The sequence below is a fragment of the Notolabrus celidotus genome, chromosome 2 (genome assembly GCF_009762535.1).
Source record: "Notolabrus celidotus isolate fNotCel1 chromosome 2, fNotCel1.pri, whole genome shotgun sequence".
Classification (NCBI taxonomy): Eukaryota; Metazoa; Chordata; class Actinopteri; order Labriformes; family Labridae; genus Notolabrus; species Notolabrus celidotus.
In genome coordinates this window covers 6,902,680-6,926,243 of record NC_048273.1, presented here as the reverse complement: position 1 = coordinate 6,926,243, position 23,564 = coordinate 6,902,680, and the positions used below count along the sequence as shown (strand labels likewise).

At 39.1% G+C, this 23,564-nt stretch overlaps 2 protein-coding genes across 8 annotated transcripts in view; one reads left to right on the top strand and one right to left on the bottom strand.

Moving 5' to 3' along the window:
* Positions 1 to 6,711, bottom strand: part of LOC117806974 (sex comb on midleg-like protein 2) — a 29,370-nt gene extending 22,659 nt beyond the window's left edge. For 2 of the 4 annotated variants that reach the window (XM_034675986.1, XM_034676002.1), the window contains exons 1-2: positions 6,607 to 6,711; positions 1,304 to 1,406 (exon numbers count right to left, since the gene is read on the bottom strand). In XM_034675986.1, the coding sequence (XP_034531877.1) occupies positions 1,304 to 1,325 (22 nt within the window). In that variant the 5' untranslated portion in view covers positions 1,326 to 1,406; positions 6,607 to 6,711. The remainder of the gene's footprint in view (positions 1 to 1,303; positions 1,407 to 6,606) is intronic. The other 2 variants (XM_034675995.1, XM_034676011.1) reach the window with 2 other exon arrangements.
* Positions 6,712 to 16,207: 9,496 nt separating this feature from the next.
* LOC117807334 (cyclin-dependent kinase-like 5) overlaps positions 16,208 to 23,564 on the top strand; it is an 89,614-nt gene continuing 82,257 nt past the window's right edge. For 3 of the 4 annotated variants that reach the window (XM_034676595.1, XM_034676589.1, XM_034676602.1), the window contains exon 1: positions 16,221 to 16,455. The gene's annotated coding sequence lies outside the window, so the exon portion shown is untranslated. Of the gene's footprint in view, positions 16,456 to 23,564 lie in introns of all 4 variants that reach the window. The other variant, XM_034676610.1, reaches the window with a different exon arrangement.

The following is a 23,564-nucleotide window of genomic DNA, read 5'->3' as shown; positions in this document are numbered from 1 at the left end:
TATGCTCTTTTTCAATCAAAATATATTGGTCTAAGAGGTCCCCAAAACATGTCTTTAAAGTTTATTGCTCAAAAAAACACTTTGAAATCAGATTTTGGTCTGCCTGTAAACCCCTCTTTTTCAGCCCTGCTCAGAACAGGCTGTTTTCTGTGTCTGTGCCTTTAAATGAGAATGAGCTCTCTGACCACGCCCCCTCGGGAAGTGGATGCAGTCTCGACTCTCCAGCACGTTGATCTAATGTTTACATGTTGGCTGCTCACAGACCAGCGTCACTTCAACCCAATTTGATCCAGAATCTGATATGCTATGTGGCTATGCTAACTAGCGCTAGCACTTTTCCATGAAAAATAAAAATCATCCACTAGATCTTCAAATCTGCAGACGTGGGGAGTAAAACTGACCTTTGTGTTGATTAAGACAGCCTACAACTAGCATGCCTCACTCCTAAGCTCCTTGTTAGCACACATGTGTGCAGGGAATGAAAAATGGAGGAGGGGTTGAGTTGTATTTTATACAGTCTATGGGTTGAACAAGCTCCGAGCTCTGACTTCCGTTACAGACCGGATGTCGTTGTGACGTATGAAAAACACTGAAAACTGAAACAGCTCGTTTCAGCACACATTTACAGAAAGGTGGAGAAATCAGAACAGGGGCAGAATGGATTTTTTTCATTTTCGGGGGGGGTTTTAGACATGCCAGGGACACATATTTCAGGTAGAGAACTATTAAAAAGTCGATTTTGCATGATATGTCACCTTTAAGACTAAAAGGGACAGTACAAGTCTTTATCAAGACGTCCTGAACCACATGTAGACTCTACTAAATAAATAAACTCTACTTTTGGTTCATTTCCCTGAGCGAGTTTTTCACCATGTAATCTGAGATATCTTACAACAACGTACATACAGAAGAGGTTTCTGAAATCCACACCTAAACATGCAAACGAGGAAGCAGAAACCCAATTTCACTTTGTTATATCTGTGTTTTCGTAACTGCTTCGAATCATGGTCGGTATAAATATAACAGAGTAGAGAGTCTGCTTCCTATCCACACCTACCTAACTCTGATGAAGGGTTTGAATGTGATGTCAGGGCGTAGTCTGAACATGTTCCTTAAATGCTACCTGAACATTTGGAAACCGACTAAGCACACACAAACTGAGGAGCAGAGGGAAACTAATGTCTGCCTTAATAAGAGATTCACAAACCTTTCAAAAGACTCATCAAGTCAAAGCAAAAGCAAAACTTTGCAATAAAAATAAACCTTTGAAATCATGAACGACCTTCATCGTGTAGCTCCTCACCTTTAATCGGAGTCTTTCCCATTGTGCCTGATGACCAATGGTGACGCGTCAACGATGACAACCAATGGTGACCAAGTATCCTCGGTGTCTGCGCCGCTTTGTTCTAAAAATACATGAAGAGGAAAACGATTCAGGAAAAAGGCAGAAAACACACAAAGTCACTCCGAAGAGATTTATGAGACCATCAGAGCAGAGAGGACTCACAACATACCGTCACATACTGAAGCTCAGACGATTGTTTGAGTCTCAAATCAACATGTTACATGTGGAAAACAAGATTCGTAAGACACGTCATCCACACACTGAAGCATCAAATCCTGTAAAGAAAACTTTGGAATCATTAAACGACTTATTCAACATCCCAGCTTTTTTACTTCTTTTTCAAATAACTACAAAGTTAAAGCTCTGATTTCTCCCAGTTTTCTCTGAACACCTGCTGCTTTGTCATGACTTCATTCACTTGCTAAAGAAACTTATACTTTTGGTTTACTTTGGAAGTAGAAAACACCCAAACTGAACTGTAACGCTGTGTTTTTAATGAGGTTTAATTCTGAGAAGCCTTTGGTGTATTAGTGGGACAGCCCATGTGACACTGTGTCTAACTCACTGTACATTCCCTCTGTGCTTATAGATAGAACTGGAATGCTAACGAATTACCCAAAAAAATGTTCAGCATCCACATAAACATGAAAGGAGACGCCCAACAAGGGGGGTCCAGACTTTATGCCTGAAGTAGCCCAACTTGGACCCTGATTTGTGCAGGGATGGCACACTCATACTAATATTTGCTTAACCATTACTGTCTCCATAACGTCCTATTGGCTTCACCGAGCGGTGACCTTCAGCTCGCACTGGGACGGTTTGCAGCTGAGTGTGAAGCAGCGGGGATGGGGATCAGCACCTCCAAGTCTGAGGCCATGGTGCTCAGTCGGAAAAGGGTGGCTTGCCCTCTCCGGGTCGGAGGGGAGTCTTTGCCCCAGGCGGAGGAGTTTAAGTATCTCGGGGTCTTGTTCACGAGTGAGGGGAAAAGGGAGCGGGAGATTGACGGATCGGGGCGGCGTCTGCGGTGATGCGGGAGCTGTACCGGTCTGTCGTGGTGAAGAGAGAGCTGAGCCAGAAGGCTGCCCCCACCCTCTGGAACTCTCTCCCCCAACACCTCAGATTCTCTACCTCACTCACCAAATTCAAATCCGGACTCAAAACACACCTATTTACAAAGGCTTTTAACCTAGAATTGATTGATTTTTTTCTTGTTTTGTTTTATTTTGCTGCCTTGCTTTTCTTTTCTTTTCTTTTTTGCACTTTATAATTTTATTTTCCTGTAAAGCGCTTGGAGAATCTTTTAAAGCGCTCTTATAAATAAAATGTATTATTATTATTATTATTATTATTATTATTATTATTATTATTTGTATAGCGCCAAATCACAACAAACGTTATCTCAAGACGCTTTTACAAACATAGGAGGTCTAGACCACTCTATGTCAAATTATGAACAGAGACCCAACTTCAAGACAGGGTAAGACTCAGTCTGACCCCACCTTAATGCATCATGAGCATTGCACCTCACAGTATTTAGCAAGTTACAGTGGTGAGGAAAAACTTCCTTTTAACAGGCAGAAACCTCGAGCAGAACCAGACTCATGATAGACAGCCATCATGCCTCGACCAAGTTGGGTCTGGAAAGACAGATAGAGGGGAGTAAGAGAGAGAGGTGATAGTGATAGTCCTTCCTAGGGATGCACCGATCCGATCCTGGTATCGGCTAGATCGGACTCAAAAAGCTAGATCGGGTATCGTGACAAGGGGCTGATATATAGCACCGCCCGTATGGCAGATCTATTCATCTCAGTTCTATGCTTTTCTGTGTTTGCAACAACCATGTGCGTCTCCTACGTCATCACCGCCCGCCGATCTGTGCATTTTTGCCCGGTGGAGCATGATGGAAGATAACTACAACTTTCCGCCGGAAACTTGCAACATGTGCAGCGCTAATGTTGCGACGGATGGCAGGACTGCATGCTAAAAAATATAATGGAACCCCAAAGGAAGAAGTTCAGCTTTAGCCTACTGCAAAGAAGGAAGAAACCTTCTATTAATGGATTCAAAGTGTGAAAAAACTGACAGGTTATTGGATTTAATTGTTCGGGATCCTTGAAATGAAGGGATTCCACCCTCTGGTTTAGCACTTAGAACCCAGGTGCAGTTCACCATCATGTAAATGATACCGGGGCGGGTTGCCAAAGTTATATTTCCGACTGCCGAAGTACAATCACAGACCACTTTAATTTACTTTCTTTCTGTTCTTTTATTCCTATAAGATCACCATCCGTTATCAATGATTTAAACACTCTCTCGTCACTCTCTGCGCCTGCTGTGTCTGATGACCTGCAGCTTAACTCACCAAACTGCTGGTACACATTTATAACCTCTTGAGTAATGATACTGTCAGTTTAAAAATGTTTATTTCATTTCATTTTGGTTTACAAAGTCAGAAAAGCCTGAAGTTGCCAAAACATGATTCTATCCTCACATTAAAGGTGACATATTACACTTTTTTCATCAAAATATATTGGTCTAAGAGTTCCCCAAAACCTGTCTTTAAAGTTTATGCTCAAAAAAACACTTTGAAATCAGATTTTGGCATGCCTGAAAAACACTCTTCTTCAGCCCTGTTCAGAACGGTCTGTTTTCCCTCTGACCACGCCCCCTCAGGAAGTGGATGTGGCCTCTGCTCTCCAGCACGTTGATCTAATGTTTACATGTTGGCTGAATAGACATGGCTGCTCACAGACCCGCGTTACTTCAACCCTCTGAATCTGATCCAGAATCTGATCCTGACGGAGAGGCGTCTGTAGCAGGACCTTTCTGAAGGATTGGTCACAGATTTAGTGTTTCTTGTTGTTTTATTTGTCAGTATGTCGACGTGTGTCTTGGTACACAGCTACGAACATGTAGCTATGTGGCTATGCTAACTAGCGCTAGCACTTTTCCATGAAAAATAAAAATCATCCACTAGATCTTCAAATCTGCATACGTGGGGAGTAAAACCGACCTTTGTGTTTATTAAGACAGCCTACAACGAGCATGCCTCCCTCCTAAGCTCCTTGTTAGCACCAAGCGGCAACCTCCGGTCTCAAACTATGAAGCCCATGTGGAAGTGTTATAAACTGCAATACATCGAAAATCCGCTTGATGCTGGCTGCAGAAACACCGGAAACCACATAGACATGAATGGGAAAAAGACGATCTTTGCAGCATTAATAAACATGTTTACAGCCTGGTTCAAAAAACGGCTTGGCTCAACGAAGCTAATCTCTCTTTCAGCACACACTGTACGGGGGGTGAATTTTTTTCCAAGGCGACGGTTCAGAAGATATTAAGATTACCAGTTTTGCCCAAATAAGGACGACTGACGTGACTCCCGGTCGGGAACACATAGCTGTTGGCTAGGAGGCTCACACTACGTCACACTCTGCCTGGTTGAGTTCCACATTTCCAATATGGCTGCCGCCGTCGATTGGCTTCAAAACAGCGCTCAGGAACAGATGGATGACGTCACGGATACTACGTCCATATTTTATACAGTCTATGGTCTGAACAAGCTCCGAGCTCTGACTCCGTTACAGACCGGATATTGTTGTGACCAAGGGAGAGGTTCCGGTGACTGGTGGTGAGGCTTTCAGCAGTGTGACTGCCCCCTGGTGGCTGGCTGCAGTATAGGTCAAAAAATCCGTCTCCCCCATTCACAGTCAAGCTTTAAAAAATAAATACACGTGGTACGAATGGTTCTCCCCTCCGTATGCTGTGGTGATATGTAGTTAGTATCTGACTGTTTTGTGTCCAAGGCCTCTTTTTCCTGAAAAGTTTCTTTTTCCCAAAAAGTTTATTTTTCCTGAAAAGTTTCTTTTTGGTTAGTTATTAGAGGTTAAAAAACGACATTTTACTTCCGGGTTTCCTTTGATTCACAGCCGCCGTAGAGTGAAACTTCAAAGGACACACAGCGTCTTGTGACGCTACAATGTAGGGCGGAGCTTATTACAGTGGCTTCACAGCATAGACTGTAAATAAAAATGGACAGCGTTGCTCCGCCTCTTCCCGTTGTACGGTTCTGAAGCCAAAAAATACGGCATACGGATGTGAGAAACGTTTGTACAACGTGTATTTATTTTTTAAAGTTTGACTGCTCCCCCATTCAAATGAATGGGGGAGACAGATTTCTTGACCTATACTGCAGCCAGCCACCAGGGGGCAGACCCACTGCTGAAAGCCTCACTACCAGGGCCGTGTACGGCACGCTTGCTTCCCAGGCTCTGGCTGCACAATGGCTGCGCCCAGGAGCGGGATTTTTTGGCTTCAGAACCGTACAACGGGAAGAGGCGGAGCAACGCTGTCCACTTTTTATTTACAGTCTATGATTAGAGATTGTTAAATCAATACCGGGATCAGATTGGCTAGTCTCTGTATCGGCAGATACCAAAGCCAAAGTATTGATATCGGTATCAGGACCTGAAAAGTATGATCGGTGCATCCCTAGTCCTTCCTCTTACTCAGGATTCTGGGGTGGCCCATCAGAATCAGGGGGGGGCTGGGCTGTCCTCCTGGCCCCTGTAGACCATAGTGTAGATCCGTCTCTGAGCCAAACACACGAGAAGGACTTCGTGTCTTTGACGTCACGTGATGGTTTACAGTAAGGTAAATACACAGGCTGACTCATAGATGGAAAATGAAACGTTATGAATGAATGTTGTGACGAAGCAGACCTCCCCGCTCCGTGTATAGGCCACTTTACCGTTACACTTTGAGGGTCCACTCCACAGATACCTCCAACACCTGTAATTATAACTTCATACTAATGTAGTGACTCTGTAACCAACACTTTCCCTTCTCTTCTCTCCTCCTCTGGCTTCCTACAGACTGTTAGCTGGTTATGTCATCTCTCATTAGCCTTCTAATGTCAACTGAGCAGGTAACCGCTAGCTAAATACAGAAAAAAGGGGAAGGAAAATCTACTTTCTGGGTGTTTTCTTCCTTCAAAGATCGCGTCTCTGCTCCCTGTCTTTGGGTCTGGGGTGTAGCATTAAACGAACAGGATTCCAGGGACTAGTCTGGACCCAATGTTGACAACTGGGACTGCTTGATGTGCTAGCAGCCACTGCTGGCTAATAACTAGGCTGGCTAACCTTAGCGTTAACCCTCTGAGAGCAGTTTCTGCCCCTTTCTGAGGAAACATAACTCATAATGTAGCTCCATCAGACATTCTCCCCAAACTCTAAGATGTTTAGTCTGAAGAAAAAACTTACTAGTGCCGTGTTTATCCGAGTGAAGATCCACACACTTTTCTCTAATCGTCAGCTGCCATTTTTCACGAATGTAGTGTATGCTGCTTACACGCATGTAATTTACGCCGAAGATCGTATCGTGAGAAGAGGAGGAGGTACCAGCGAGACAGAGAGGCAGGCTGGAGGTGCGGAGCGATTGGCCAATGAACGCGCGCGATACTTTCACTTTGAGCCAATCAGATGAAGGCTTACTCATTTTGTCCAATCAGCGTCTCGAGTGCTCGGTCTGAGATTTCTGCTCCTATAAAGTGATGGTAGTGAGTCATCTTCACTTTCTGTGATCTTTGATGGGTCTTTCTCATGCGTCCCCTGCTGGGGTTCAACGTTGAGAGAAATTCACTGTAAATGTTGAAAAACAACGAGTTTAATACAGAAATGCTCAAGTTTACAATATGAAAATTAATAAATGAATTATACAGATGGATAAAAGGGAAAAAAGGCGTAAAATGATTTAAAAAAAAACACGTATATTGATTTTTTTGTTGACGTAATGTTTTGCCGTTTAAGATAAACAACTCAAGCTCGATTTAACGTGATTTAATCAATATAAGGGACTCAAAATAAACCACTGCTTTAAAACATTCAATTTGTTTTTATTTAGTAATTAATTACTAAATAACCCAACTTCAAGCAGTTTATTAAAATGTTTTTAAAGATTATATAAATACATAAATAAAAAATAATGACAAAAACCTAAATCAAAGCGAATATAATGCGTGATTCTGATTGGACAATACTCCATAGCAACAGTCAGTTATTTTTTTTTAACAGCCCCTGCTTTGCTGTTGTTCTAATTCGCCATATCAAACCAGTTGACTATCCCTTGGTGCATAAAATAGGTAGATAAATAATATAATAAAATATAAATGTATAAATAAATATAAAATAATACTAAAATAAAATAAGACAAAATAGAAGGTGAAAATATTTAATGATTTAATCGAAAATGGAAAACATGATTCGGATTGATGGAGAAGAACATTGAAGATACCAGAACCTAATCTGAATAAACAGTCAATATGTTATTATTTAGTCATTCATTACTAAATAACCCAACTTCAAGCAGTATATTAAAATGTTTTTAAAGATAATATAAATACATAAATAAAAAATAATGATAAAAACCTAAATCAAAGCAAATATAATGCGTGATTGTGATTGGACAATACTCCATAGCAACAGTCAGTTATTTTTTTAACAGTCCCTGCTTTGCTGATGTTCTAATTCGCCATATCAAACCAGCTGACTATCCCTTAGTGCATAAAATAGGTAAAAAAAAGTAATATAATAAAATATAAAATATAAATATATAAATAAATGTAAAATAATAATAAAATAAAATAAGACAAAATAGAAGGTGAAAATGCTTTTATGATTTAATCTAAAATGGAAAACATGATTAGGATTGATGTAGAAGAAAATTGAAGAAACCAGAAACTAATCTGAATAAACAGTCAATATATTATTATTTAGTCATTCATTACTAAATAAACCTACTTCAAGCAGTATATTAAAAACGTTTTAAAGATAATATAAATACATAAATAAAAAATAATGACAAAAACCTAAATCAAAGCGAATATAATGCGTGATTCTGATTGGACAATACTCGATAGCAACAGTCAGTTATTTTTTTTTAACAGCCCCTGCTTTGCTGTTGTTCTAATTCACCATATCAAACCAGTTGACTATCCTTTAGTGCATAAAAAAGGTGAATAAATATTATAATAAAATATAAAATATAAAAAAAATATATATAAACAAATATAAAATAATAATAAAATAAAATAAGACAAAATAGAAGGTGAAAATACATTTATGATTTAATCTAAAATGACAAACATGATTAGGATTGATGGAGAAGAACATTGAAGATACCAGAACCTAATCTGAATAAACAGTCTATATATTTTTATTTAGTCATTCATTACTAAATAAATCTACTTCAAGCAGTTTATTCAAATGTTTTAAAATATTATATAAATACACAAATTAAAAAATAAAGAATATCCATTACAAAAACCTAAATCAATGCGAATATAATGCGTGATTCTGATTGGACAACACTCCATAGCAACAGTCAGTTATTTTTTTAACAGCCCCTGCTTTGCTGTTGTTCTAATTCGCCATATCAAACCAGTTGACTATCCCTTAGTGCATAAAAATACAAACATATTTTAGTTAAACCTTTCATAATTACTGGATTAAATATAAAATAATACTCAAATAACATAATACAAAATAGATGGTGAAAATACATTTATGATTTAATCTAAAATGGAAAACATGATTAGGATTGATGTAGAAGAACATTGAAGATACCAGAACCTAATCTGAATAAACAGTCAATATGTTATTATTTAGTAATTCATTACTAATCCAACCCACTACAAACAGTGTATTACAATATTTAAAAAAAATCATATAAATAAATACATAAATAATAATTATTATCCATAACAAAGGCCTAAATCAATGCAAATATAATGTGTGATTCTGATTGGTCAATACTCCAAAGCATCAGTCAGTTATTTTTCTAACAGCCTCTGCTTTGTGGTTGTTCCAATTAGCCATCAGACCAGCTGACTATCCCTTAGTGCATAAAATAGGTTACAGAAAGTAGATCAAACATGTTATGTTAAGCCTGTCATAATTACTGGATTAAATATAAAAAGACCCTCAAATATAGTAAGCCAAAAATAATTGGTACATTTTCTTTTATAATTAAATCTAAAATGGAAAACATGATCAGGATTGATGTAGAAATGAATATATCAGAGCCCAATCTGAATCAACAGTCATTTTCTCTGGATGTAGGTGACATCATTACCTTGTTCCTCACAGAGTAGGGGATTCCAGCTATCAGTTAAAACATGGATTACGTCATCATCACATTATGCAGAGTATAAAAACATGACTCTGATCCACTTTCACTTGTCATCCTGAAACTGCTGTGTTTTTCCCCGCCCACAAATTCTCTTTAAAGTGTATGACTGTAACCATGTCATAACCCACATGATGTGTCAGACCCAGTTTTTAGATCACTTCAATACTCAGGGAACGTTAAAAGGTACATGTCCAATACAACTCCAAAAAAAAAACCTGGTTGGCTAGTCCATTACATTAACTAACATGTGCAGTTTCTGACATCTCTTATTACAAATGAGGCATAGATGAAACCACATATAAAATATTAACTTTCCCTTAGCACGTTCACTTTTCATATTTGCATTCAACACCCTAACCCTGTCATCACAAGTCTGGCATAACACAAAATATCTCTCACTGTTGTTAAGTGTGGTGCCTGTTTTATGTCTCCAAATCTCTCTGATTATATATCAATTCAGGTTTTATTTAAGATCTTGTTTGTGTAATTGTTTCCTTGATATCTTGTGTTTATACGTTTAGTTTTTTAACATTTTAAAGCCTTAACTTATAATAATACTAATAATAATAATACGAATAATAATACTAATACTACTACTACTACTAGTAATAATAATAATAATAAAGTTATTTTATAGCACCTTTCAAAACAAATGTGTTCAAAGTGCTTTGACAAGAAAAGCACGGCAGGATTCAGAAGAAGAAAATTATTTTTGGACAGAGAGGAGTGTAGGTATTAACAATGCAAAAACAAATTACAACGCAAAAGATTAAAAAGAAGAGACGCAAGTTAAACAGAATAAAGTGTTGAGACAGTAGACATAAATAAGAAAATAAATAGATAAATAAAAATAGATTAGTAAATAAATAATTAGAAATAGATATGTAAATGAAAGCATTAAAGGACAATAAAAAATTCAAGAAGACAACATCACATCTGAGAAAATTTGTAATGTACAGTATGATATGAACGCAGTATGTTATGTTATTTTGTTTTATTTATGTATGCATTTTATTTTATTCTTTTTTCTCTCTCTCTCTCTCTTCTTCCTTCTCTTCTCTTTCTAAAAAAAATGTCTTTTGTATAATCCACTCTTAATATTTTATTTTAAATGTGTAATGTTTGTTTGAAGGCAAGATGTATGATTGGATTTAATCCTCTTCTGTTTGTGGAAAAACAAAAAAAATAAAACTGTTTAAAAAAAATTTTTTTTAAATAAAGAAAATGTAAATGGATAAATTAGGAACATTAAAATAATAAATTAAAAAAGAAATAACAAAAAAGAAATTATCAAATTAAATTATCAAATACAATTAAAACAATTAATAGAAACTAATAATAATAATATTAATAATAATAATAATAATAATAATAAATACTTATATAAATCAGGTAAAAGGATGAAGTCACATAAAATACTTATACCTATATTCATTTTTTGTCTCTTATTTTCTGCTGCCTTTTCTAAGCTTTAACTGTGGAATTTATTTTCCTCCTGTATATGTGGACAAAAAACGTTTGTGGTACTCACACATTGTTAAACTCTACCAGAGACTGTTAGATCACATGTCAGACGGTTTAGTGACGGAAAAACACAAACAGAAGCTGAAACAAAGAGAGTTTCATTTTCACAGTATGATCTTTGATCAAATAGATCACCAGGTCAGTGGTGTTCATGAACAGATGAGGCCTGAGCTCATGCTTTTACTTTCCATATGAGCTTATGAGTGATGACTGGATGCTGTGCACTGTTTGTGTTCTTATGTTTTATATTACAGTGTATGTATTTTTGTATGTTTGTTTGCCTGAAGAAAACATTTTGACTCTCATTAATCAAACATAAAGTGTCGTCCTACGGTATTGAAAGGTGTTTAAGAAAACTGAGCAACCTGAAACCTCTGGGGTGTAAACAGGCACTGAAAAAATGTGATCAAAACATAACAAACCAAATCTTTAAAGTTGTAATTTCCACATTCTTTCTCATATTTTACAAGAATACAATTTGAAAAAATGTGGAAAAACAATATTATTAATTTTCAAACTCTTAGACAAACAATATGGAGGCCTGATCTATGACTGAAAGCTTTGACACATATCCAAAATTAGTTCAAATACAGACCACAGATTTAAGGCGTCCTTTTCAAATCCAGCCGGTGACATCAAATCAGATCTTCTTACCACTCACTCTCTGCTTTAACTCATCATTTATGTGTTTAACTGGACCAAAATGGTCTTCTCTGATTTGAAATCACACTATGATGTCTACACAAGTTGTTTACTTTTCCCCACCCAAGCCTTCATGGATGTTTGAGATGCCACAACGGCTCCTGGATGGTTTATCTTATTCAATCAAAATCATATTGAGGACATACAGCATCTCACAAAAGTGAGTACACCCCTCACATTTCTCCTAAAGATGAAGCACAAGAAAGCCTGCAAATTTGCTAAAGACAGCAGACTAAGGACATGGATTACTGGAACCATGTCTTGTGGTCTGATGAGACCAAAATAAACGTATTTGGTTCAGATGGTGTCAAGCGTGTGTTGGGGCAACCAGGTGAGGAGTACAAAGACAAGTGTGTCTTGAGTCAAGCATGGTGGTGGGAGTGTCATGGTCTGTAGCTGCATGAGTGCTGTCGGCACTGGGGAGCTACAGTTCATTGAGGGAACCATGAATGCCAACATGTACTGTGACATACTGAAGCAGAGCATGATCCCCTTCCTCTTCGGGAACTCGGCCGCAGGGCAGTATTCCAACATGATAACGACCCCAAACACACCTCCAAGACGGCCCCTGCCTTGCTGAGGGTGAAGGTGATGGAGTGGCCAAGCATGTCTCCAGACCTAAACCCTATTGAGCATCTGTGGGGCATCCTCAAACGGAAGGTGGAGGAGCACAAGGTCTCTAACATCCACCAGCTCTGTGATGTTGTCATGGAGGAGTGGAAGAGGACTCCAGTGGCAACCTGTGAAGCTCTGGTGAACTCCATGCCCAAGAGGGTTAAGGCAGTGCTGGAAAATAATGGTGACCACACAAAATATTGACACTTTGGGCCCAATTTGGACATTTTCACTTAGGGGTGTAATCACTTCTGTTGCAGGTGGTTTAGACATTAATGGCTGTGTGTTGACAGTAAATTTACACTGTTATACAAGCTGTACACTGACTACTTTACATTGTATCAAAGTGTCATTTCTGCAGTGTTGTCCCGTGAAAAGATATAATTAAATATGTGCAGAAATGTGAGGGGTGTACTCACTTTTGTGAGATACTGTACATAGTTAACAGAGGAGCTCAATGTAACACTCCAGCAATCACTCTGACCACTGTTATAACACACAAACCTTTCCTGCATTGTGTTTCTTTATCAATGCTGAGGATGTTGTGTGAGTCTGTGGTGGACTGACTTGTCCTGCTCGAGACTGCGGTTTGTTGGTTTGTAAGGAGCTAAAACTCAACAACCTGAACATGCAACATTGATGATGTTGTGAGGGTGGAGCTGGACTCTGTGATGGCAGGGTTAGAGAGGAGGATGCTTTCAAAGCTTCATGTGATCTCTGAAGTGTTTCCCACCCACTCCATGAAACACCAGTCAAGCTCAGGAGAGCATCCGGTGCATACAAAGAGCAGCAGAGGACGTCCGCTCTGCCTTTAGCCATCAGACTGTTTCACTCCACGCAGGCTCTGGGCCTCAAGTTTTCCAAGTCTGATAATGAATACAGCTGAAGAGTTTTTCAAGGTAGGAAAATAATGTAAGCCAAAGTGTGACCTCAGTTATGTTTTCCTAAAGTCATTTTCTCTGAGGATAAGAATTCTGAAATGTAGTCTGGAAACATCTGAAAGGTTGGAGGGGAGTCATGTCTCCAAAATAAAAGCATGCATTTTTAGTATGTGATAGTGATTAAGAGTCTGCATTTGAACTAAAGGAATCCTATTACCTAAACTTGCCCCATGGACGTTGGGATAGATAAGGACGACTGTAAACTCACTTAAACTGTTTGTATTGCACTGTTTCAGTTTCAGGCTCATCCTGTGGGGGGCAGAATTGTTTCATGTGAGAGCACAAGCATGCAGGAAGCTGTTCAGATCCTTCACAGTGATCAGAATGTAAACACCAGTTTCTTTTTTGCAATGCATTCTCTGTTTTGATAAATCCAAGGGGGTCATGGGGACTCAGCATTTCAAATCTCAAGGTTTTACAGCCCTCTTTCAGACAGAGTGACCTGCTCATAACAGTTTATCACTGATCGTCTGCGCTGGCTGATCACTGGAAAGTATAAATTCTGATCCATTAGAAGGAGAGAATAAATGTGCATTACATTGTGATGTGTGTATATCATGTGTACAATGGCAGAGTTATAAGGTGACCCGAGGTGATACACTGACTTTGTATCAATATGGACACAAGGCCTCCATCTCCTCCCATTGCGAGAAGTGAAGCCAAGATACTGCTTCTATGGGTGCTGACATATTGCACCGATGGAGCCAGGGCATGCACAGAAGGGATCTGGCTGGTGGAGCCGCAGTACTGACGTCACACCCATTCCAATCCCCCAACCGAAACACACATTTACTTCACCGATAAAACAGCAGAGATCCCTCAGGACGGTCAAGTCCACGACAGAACAGATTCTTGTGTCAGTTCAGGATGGCTGTTCTGTCCATGGTTGAAACGTTTATGTGGAGAAGATGGCCAGCCAACAGGCACAGAAAAACACAATATCTAACAGGATGCAACAGGTGCAGCAGCTCCTAACAACATCTAACAAAACAAAGCATCAATTTATCCGTCAGCTCAGTCCAATAGTGTTACAAAAACTAAGCAGAAATGTAAATCTTAGTGTAAATGAATGATAATTAGTTAAACTATAAATGTTTTGCTCTTACATCTGGCACACCCTCAGAGGCTCATTTTAATGCAAACATTTTGAACACAACTAAACGTCTTAGACTGCTGGTACACCCCGTAGACTGTATGAAACATGGACAGCGCAACACCTCCCTCCGAAGTGAAGCCAAAATTCTAGAGCTCCCTCTGGTGTCTGTCTGTGCTCTGCCAAATATATCAAAGTCAGGTATGAGAATATAGAAATCAAGGGCTGAGAAATGTTGTGTTCAATCAGGCTTTTTCAGTACAACAGAGGACTCAGGCCACATTGGCCACGATTACATGATGATTTTAATCAGAATTAATTATTCAGAATTAAATAACTTGGAATTAAAGTATTCTCCTTCGTGTTTACATGGAAATAGTCATTCCGAATTGAGGTTTACATGGAAAACATATTTAATCGTCTTTGTTCAATTCCGCTTAAGGTCTGGGGGTTAGGAAGGGTTCTGATTGGACAGGGGCGGGCGTGACGTATTTACGTCTACCGGAAGAAAACAGGCTCACATCCAGCACCAAAATGTCTGCTCTTCTGAAGTCCTTCTTTGACTCTGTGGTGGCATCAGCCATCTTCTTTGGAGTGGTCTGCTGGGGAAGCAGCTGACAGGAGGAAGCTGGACAGGCTGGTGAGGGGGGCCGGCTCTGTCCTGGGCTGCCCACTGGACCCTGTGGAGGTGGTGGCTGAGCAAAGCTATCTTCTCTGATGGACAACACATCACACCCCCTCCAGGAGACCATAACAACACTAAGTATCTCGTTCAGTGACAAACTTCTTCACCCGCAGTGTCTCACGGAGAGATATTGCAGGTCTTTTCTTCCTGCAGTGGTCAGACTCTATAACCAATAATATATATATATATATATATATATATATATATATATATATATATATATATATATATATAAATAAAAATATGCATATCTTACACACACACACACACATATATATATATATATATATATATCTATATATAGATATAGATATATATATATGTGTGTGTGTGTGTGTGTGTAAGATATGCATATTTTTTACCTCTTTAATTTTAATTTTAATTGCTAATTACTTTTTAATAACTGTTACTTTATAGGCTCTTGATTGCTTTATATATTCCTTTTGCACTGTCTTCTTGTGACACACTGTGACACTTGAATTTCCCTGTTGTGGGACGAGTAAAGGACTATCTTATCTTATCTTATCTTACTTTCCTTCCTCCTTCTTTCTTCTTACCCCTGTGTCCTGCTGTACTGCTCGGGCCAGGCCACCTCAGTGACTGTAATATAGATCCACCTCTGTCTGTAAACTGGACTAAGTTCTGAGTCAGGGAACACTTTCAAAGCACTACATTTGATCTGTTTTTGCACTTTCTCAGAGCATGTGCATTAACCTGTTTGACATAAAGCTTACAATTAAGAAGGTAAATGAACTGAATAAAACTCCCTCACACCCAGCAACCTCATAATGAAGTGTGAATAGCTGCAGGCCAATCACACATTTTTGGAATCTGATATGAATCCATTGCTTCTGATGCAAAGTGTTGATTCCACTTTAATGTGTGATTTTAGATTAATAATGTTATCATACAGAATGTAATGTGTGTGTGTGTGTGTGAGCTTGTGAATTATGTAATTGAGAAATTAGAACAATAATATCCCACCTCATACGAAACACCCTCAGACCGCAGCACAGTTCCTTTTTTATTGCCGTTCTGCTCTCTGATTGGTCCAACAGGAGGGGGCGTGGGTTCAAGGGAGCGTTCCAAGCGCTCTGATTGGTCCTCGTTACGCCGCTCAAACTGTTGCCTGGTGATCTGCTCGCAGCTTGTCAACCGCACGATCCAGTTACTGTATCTGCCTGCTGCATGAAAATATCTCCGTTTGTGGGTGGATTTATGGGCCGAGGTCCATCATTCTGAAACCAAACACTGACCGAGTGAGGACTTTATCCTGTCCGTGCACACTGATCCTCTCTCTCTGTGTGTGCTGTGGATCTCTTCTTCTGGAGCTGAGGAGGGAGGCAGCGAACCCAGGCTTCAGGTTTGTTTCAGATCATTTACGGGGTTGTGTTTTTGGGTGAAACAGCAGGAGCTCAAGAAGCTTTATTTAAGCTCAACTTATCAGAAAAACCAGGCGCAGAAACACTGCTGACACACAGCAGGCTCAACTAAGTTCTCTTCAGGGTTGCCATATGCTCGACTTGTTGGAATCATTGCTGCCCTGCATTACTCCCAATGTGGGAGCTGGTATCATTAAATCTGTGGGCAGTGGGACACACACACACACACACACACACACACACACACACACACACACACACACACACACACACACACACACACACACACACACACTGAAGGTACAGTAAAACCAACATTTCCATCTTGCATGTGTTTTGATCTGCTGTAAAGGATGTCTCACAGCACAGGTGAATAACAGGTGCCTCCATCATTTATATTTGTATGTTATTTGCAACATCATCTACAAATCTAACCATCAATGTGAACATTCTGTGTTTATTCCTGCTCTTATTTAATGCTCTGTCCAAAGATTTCTCATTAAGTTACCCTGAAAATGCTGTGACGTAAGCTTTATCTGTTGCTTTTTTTGTCTAAATTTAGTGTTAAAAAAACACAATCCAGGCACAGAAGATAGTGATAATTGTGCATTGATGAAGGGAGGAGGTGTAATTTGAATTCCACAGATTCACTTCATCACCACGCATGAGTCATTCTTGTGTTGATAGAGGCAAAATATATGATCCACACAGCAATGCCCAGTGCATTCCTGATCATATTAGCCTTCTCGGTCTGGGCCCGTGAGAGCAGTTGGCTGAAATCTGCTCTGAAAAACAATAGGCTGCATGCCACAGCATGGAGGAAGCACACTGACGCACTCGTGTTTGAAGAGAACAGATGACCAAAGGCTTTTTCTCTGCAGCCTTCAGTGTTTTTCAGTTCCTGCTTGTATCATCCTCCTCCAGTTTACCTGTGTTGATGGTGTGTGGCTGAGTAAGATAAGGGAGTAATAGACCACACAGCGATGTTTGGTGCTCAGGGAGACAGAGTTTATTTTGGTGCCAAGGTTTTGCATACTGATGAGCAGCTCCTGTGCCCACAGCACCGTAGGAGACTGGGAGAGTGAGTAGGCTACACGAGTCCTTGAGCTTTTCCCAGAAAGGAGAGGATGAAATGGAGAGAGCGGTATCTGGAGTCTTATCTGATTCAATAAGAGTGAAGAGAGTGGATACCAGAGGAGGTGCTTTAATCACATTAACAGGCTGTGCTTCTGTTTCACTCTGCAGAACACACACAACTTCCAGCTGATGATTAGCGCTATCCTTTCCTCAGGTGTTTACTTCACATATCTAAAGGGGAGCCTGCATTAACCTGTCCCTTGAAACAGGGGCTCCCAAGATGTGGGTCGGGCCCCCCTGTGGGATCGCAAGACACAAACCTTGGTTTTGATTTTAACTCTTGCAATTGGTTTAACAGCTATCTTTCAGATAGGTTGCAATCTGTTAAACTTGGGAGCCATTTTTCAAGTTTTTTAGCGCTTTCGAAGGGAGTTCCACAAGGTTGGATTTTAGGTCCGGTTTTATTTACTATTTATATTAACAATATTGTTTCCTGTTTGCCTAACTGTCATGCACATCTGTATGCTGATGACACTGCACTGTATTTTATTGCTGATTCTATTCAACTTGCGGTCAGTAATCTACAAGACTCTTTTAATAACCTGCAAGATACTCTGGATGACTTAAAGCTGGTTCTGAATGCTGACAAAACAAAAGAGATGCTATTCTCCAGAGCCAAATCAGTAGAGCACAAAAACAGGATGAAAAATTGAAAGAGTCACAGAGTATAAATATCTAGGTATTTACATTGATGAAAACCTAAATTTTAATGTACATATTAATAATCTTGCAGACAGACTCAGACAAAAAATTGGCTAATTCTATAGAAACAGATCAATATGTCAATTTTCAATGTTTTGTAGAAAGAGGGTTGTGGAGGCTGTTTTTATGTCAGTCTTGGATTATGGGGACGTAATCTACAAAAACGCACCATCCTCAACCCTCAAAATGCCATTTATCACTCTTATGGTTTATTACAGGTGACCCCTTTCACACACATCATTGCATTCAGTGCAATAAGGTTGGCTGGCCCTCTCTCCATGAAAGACGCAATATCCATTGGAATTTTTTAATCTATAAAGCTGTTTTAGGACAATATTTAGTTCTTAATTACCCAGACCGTTTTTATCAGACTCGCACCTCAAACCAGCTACTTTTGCATGTTCCTCAAGTTCGGTCAGAACTGGGAAAAACTGCCTTTTGTTTCTCTGCCTTTGACTCCTGGAACAAGTTGCAGCAGCGTCTTGAATTAAATGCACTTTTAACTTTTGGACAATTCAGAATTGTAATTTTTAACCTTTCAACCCCGCTCTGCAAATGTTTTAGCTAGGCTAACCTGTATTATTGTATCATTTGTATCAACGGCCCTTCTTATTTTTAGTGCTTTTATAGCCAATCCCCAAAACCTCCTTTTTATTATTTTATTTGATCTTTTAATTGTTTTTATATTGAAATCAAAAATGCATTGTTGCTTGTTTGTGTCTGTTTTTAAATGTCACTGTAAATGACTTGATGTCATTGTAAATGAGGGTTGCCCCTCAATGATCTCTCGAGTATAGATAAAGGTTGATTGAGTGATTGATTGAAATGGGGGGTCGAGAGATGTCTTCCAAATTTATTTAGTTTAAAGCTGCTGTGAGGAACTTCTGGTTTGTATCGATTCTGGCGCCCCCTTGTGGACAAAGTGTTACATCTTATCTCTTGTCCTGTAATTGCAAAATTAGTGTCTTCAGACAATAACCTCATCCTGTTGTTTTTTAACATTTAGATTTATCACACAATGTGATTATTTGACATGAAAACAGCCAAAAAAGGGTGTTTCTAGAGCGAGATGTCAATCATCGGTTCTGACACCTACCCCCTCAGAACAGTTTCAGGCAGTAAAAATGACAACAGAGAAGGTATCAGGGTTGTTGTGGATGGTCTTGTTTGCTTTTGAGGGTCATAAAGAGGCATCAGTATCAGTTTCAGTCTGTTTCTCAGCCAGTTAAAAACTCCTCATAGTGCCTTTAAGTAATCTGAAATTAACATTTAACTATTACAGTACAAAATATCAACAAAAATAGCTAAACTTGAAATCAGTGTTCATTTCATCAACGACTCATTTTTTCATGACGAAAACGAGACTATGATGAGCTGAAGTGCATCACTGATAATAAAACAAGCGTACGATTAGTTTTTGATGACGAGACGAAAACTTTAGTGGCAGACTGTCAGACATTAAGAATCCATGTTTCCCCCGCTGTGCGTCTAATCTTTAGAAATAAAAGTGATGTATTCCTGTGACAGGCTGAGTTATTATCTAAGGTTTAGCAGTGTTAGCTTGGTCTCTACCAGCAGCAGGTGTGCTTTATGAACCAGCTCTCCTCACCTCCATGCATCTGTCTCATATTCACTGATGATTTTTACCCCCTGGTGTGCGTTAGTGACAAAGACACAACCGGGGGACGTCTGTTTAATGTCTGGGGGCGGCAGTAGCTCAGTCCATAGAGACTTGGCTTGGGAACCGAAGGGCCGCTGGTTCGAGTCCCAGTATGGACAGAGTTTGGCAAGTGGACTGGTGGCTGGAGAGGTGCTGGTTCACTTGCCTGGGCACTGCCGAGGTGCCCTTGACCAAGGCACGGAACCCCAAACTGCTTGGGGTACGCTGGTTGATTGCAGCATCCTCACTCTGACATCTCTCCCTAAGTGCATGTCCACTGCATGTGTGTGCATGATTGTATGTATATATACCAAAAAACTGTGCGTGTATCATGACCGAAAAACAACACGAGTGAAAAAAAATAGAATTTCCCCCCTGGGGATTAATAAAGTACGTTTCTTCTTCTTCTTCTTAATATTTGATGTTTGACGTTTTTGCCGCCCTCACCGTAAAAAGCTCCGTGTCTACAGCTTGATTTAATCCAGTTTGGTGATACATCAGACACATTTAGAAAGTTTTGATCAACTCTTTATCATCAAAGATGCAGATGCATTTCAGAGTGCCATGAACTGACAGGTATATTCAAGGACTGTCGTAAATGTGCAATACAGCCCTTATACGGCGTCCATGGCATGAATAAAGAGAATAAAGTGACTAAAGGGCTGAAAAGACTAAAATGTGACTAAAACTAACAGGCATTTTAGTCTAAAGGCTAAAACTAAACCTAAAATAGCCGCCAAAATTAACACTGCTTGAAATAAAACCTTGAAAATAGAAAATGTAATGAGTTTCCTACCTTTCTTTTTTCCAGATGACTCCTCAGTTTAGGGTTAGTGAACAGTTAATTATCAAAAGCATCAGTAGCAGCAGGTTCATTCATAACAGCACAGGAAACACAGACACATGCTCATATAGGAAGGCAAATTTTCTGCAGGCCAGCTAAATGAAGACACATTAAATCACTTTGAGGGACAGTGGGGGTCGCGAGTCTTTTGCACCTATATTTTGGGGGTTGGGGGCTGAAAAGTTTGGGAACCTGTGCCTTTAAAGAACTGCTCAAACAGCTGCATACTTTTTTACTTTGGCTGCAGTAAGAGTTTTGTAAGGTGTGACGTGAAACTTTATGATATCATACTCAGTTTTGGATGCACCAGTACCTGAGATTCATTGGTTGACAGACATTGGTAAACAATGTGCCATGCATCGACGTCAGCAGCTGATGTTTACCTGTTGTCTTGCATCCATCACCTGACTGCTGATTCAAGGAAGATGCTTTTCTCTCAGCCTGTAGGTCAAACTCTGTTTTGTTTTCACGGTCAAACGTGAAAGAAAATGTCCGCAGTGTGGGAGGATTACAGCGTCTCTGAGAAAGATCAGCAACATGCCGCTTGTAAGACATGCTCCACTGACATTTCAAGAGGAGGGACGATTAGCAACACCTTGAAGCCTCTTAAAAAACAGACACCAAGAAACACATGGAACAATGCAAATAACATCAGTTAACCAGTTTAGAAAATCTGTGTGTGCGGTTTTCACAATTGGTGCATTGATCAGGAAGTTATAGTGTTTATAAAAGATGCTTTAAGAATGCATTATGGGATTTGAAGGATGCAGCGTTCTTGAGCTGAAGGATCATTTTTAAAGCAGTTACCTACCTCGCAACCTGACACCAGCTTTTAGCCGTTTTTGTAACCCTACACTTTGAGTAATGGAGATACTATTAAGTTATAAGTCAGGCAGCTTAGTTGTGATAATGTGAGTTAATAGAATATAATTTAATCCGTGGTGTTGCCTCATCAGCTGAACTTTCCACCCTGTAGTCAAACAGCTTAAAGCTCCTGTGAAGAACTTCTGTTTGTGTAGATTTTGGCGCCCCCTGTGGACAAAGCCTCACCTCTCTTTTTTTTAATTTTTTTTTTAAGTTATATTTTTTGCCTTTTTGCCTTTATTGTATAAGACAGCTGAAGAGAAACAGGAAATGTGGGGAGTAGAGAACGGGGGGAAGACATGCAGGAAATGGTCGACCTGCCGGGAGTCCAACCGGCGACCTCTGCGAGGAGGACTCTAGCCTCTGTATGTGGGGCGCTTAGACTGCTAGGCCACCAGCGCCCCCTTAAGCAGTTTTTTTAACTGCACATCTCATTATGCTTTCTCAGCATTAATCTTTGCTGTGGAAAATTTCAAAAATCTGCTCCTGTTGCACGCCATTTATCCCCTTGCCCAACTCCTGCACAATGGCAGTGATGTCACGCATTAGAAATGTCTTAACAGAAACGGTCGCTCTTTAAATGATGGTATTGTTTGCTTTTGTAACCCAGAAAAGGCGTCAATATTAACTTCAGTCTGTTGACTATCTATCTAAAAACTCCTCACTGGAGCTTTAATCAATCAATCAATAAAGCTTTATTTATACAGCACCTTTCATACAAATCAAATGCAATTCAAAGTGCTTTGATTGAAAACAAGAAAGAAGCAGAAAGAAAATGATGGCATGACATATTAAAGAACAAAAATGGATTTTAAAATACAGACTAATGCACACCAACAATAAAATATGTGTAATTAAAATAAGTTAAAGCATCAAATTCATATTAAGATAAGATAAGATATACTTTATTGGTCCCCCATTGGGGGAAATTCTTTTGTTACAGCAGCTTACAACACAGGACAGGGGAAAACAACAATGTACTAACATAGTTAAAAAATATAATAACAAGAATAATAGCAATGATAAAGTTAAAATAGAATAGAATAAAAAAAAAATAGAATCAAATAAAATAGAATCAAATATTGCAACTGTTACAGATGTATAAACACTATGTACACTTATATCTGATAAATAGATAAGGTATGTTATTGCACGGATAAATAAAATTTCACCAGGTTATTTAAAACAACATACACAGTATGAAGAACTGTGTGATTCAGATGGATACAATAGTTATTTGTGAATGTGCCAAGTCACATAGTAACTGCCATTTAGTGAAATGAAAAATAATATAAATAGTTAAAATAAATAAATTAAACAAGGGTAAGGATAGGAGTTGAAAACATGAAATTAAGGCTCAAAATGTAAATAAAACTGAGTAGATAAATTAAAATAAATAAATGAATGAATAAATAAAATGGAATAAGATAAACAGTTAAAATTCATGAAATGATAAAGCAACATTTAAATCAATTTAACAGTAAAAAGTAAGTAATAAAATTGTTAAACCCTACATAAAAGCCACACTGAATAAATCTGTTTTTAGTTTACATTTAAAAGTCTCAATATCTCCATCAGCTCCTCTCAGATCCTCCATCAGGCTGTTCCATAGTTTAGGAGCGTCGTGGCTGAAAGCAGCGTCACCAAATGTTTTTGTTCTGCTCTGAGGAACAGCTAAAAGAGAGGAGCCGGAGGATCTGAGAAGCCCTCCTGGTTCATACACTGAAAACATCTCTGATATATAGTCTGGTGCGAGGCCGTGCAGCGCCTTAAAAACATAGTACAAGAATTCTAAAATCAATACAAAAAGCAACATGCAGGCAATGTAAAGATTTAGAACAGGCGTAACGTGTGCTCTCCTTCTGCTCTTCGTTAAAACTCTT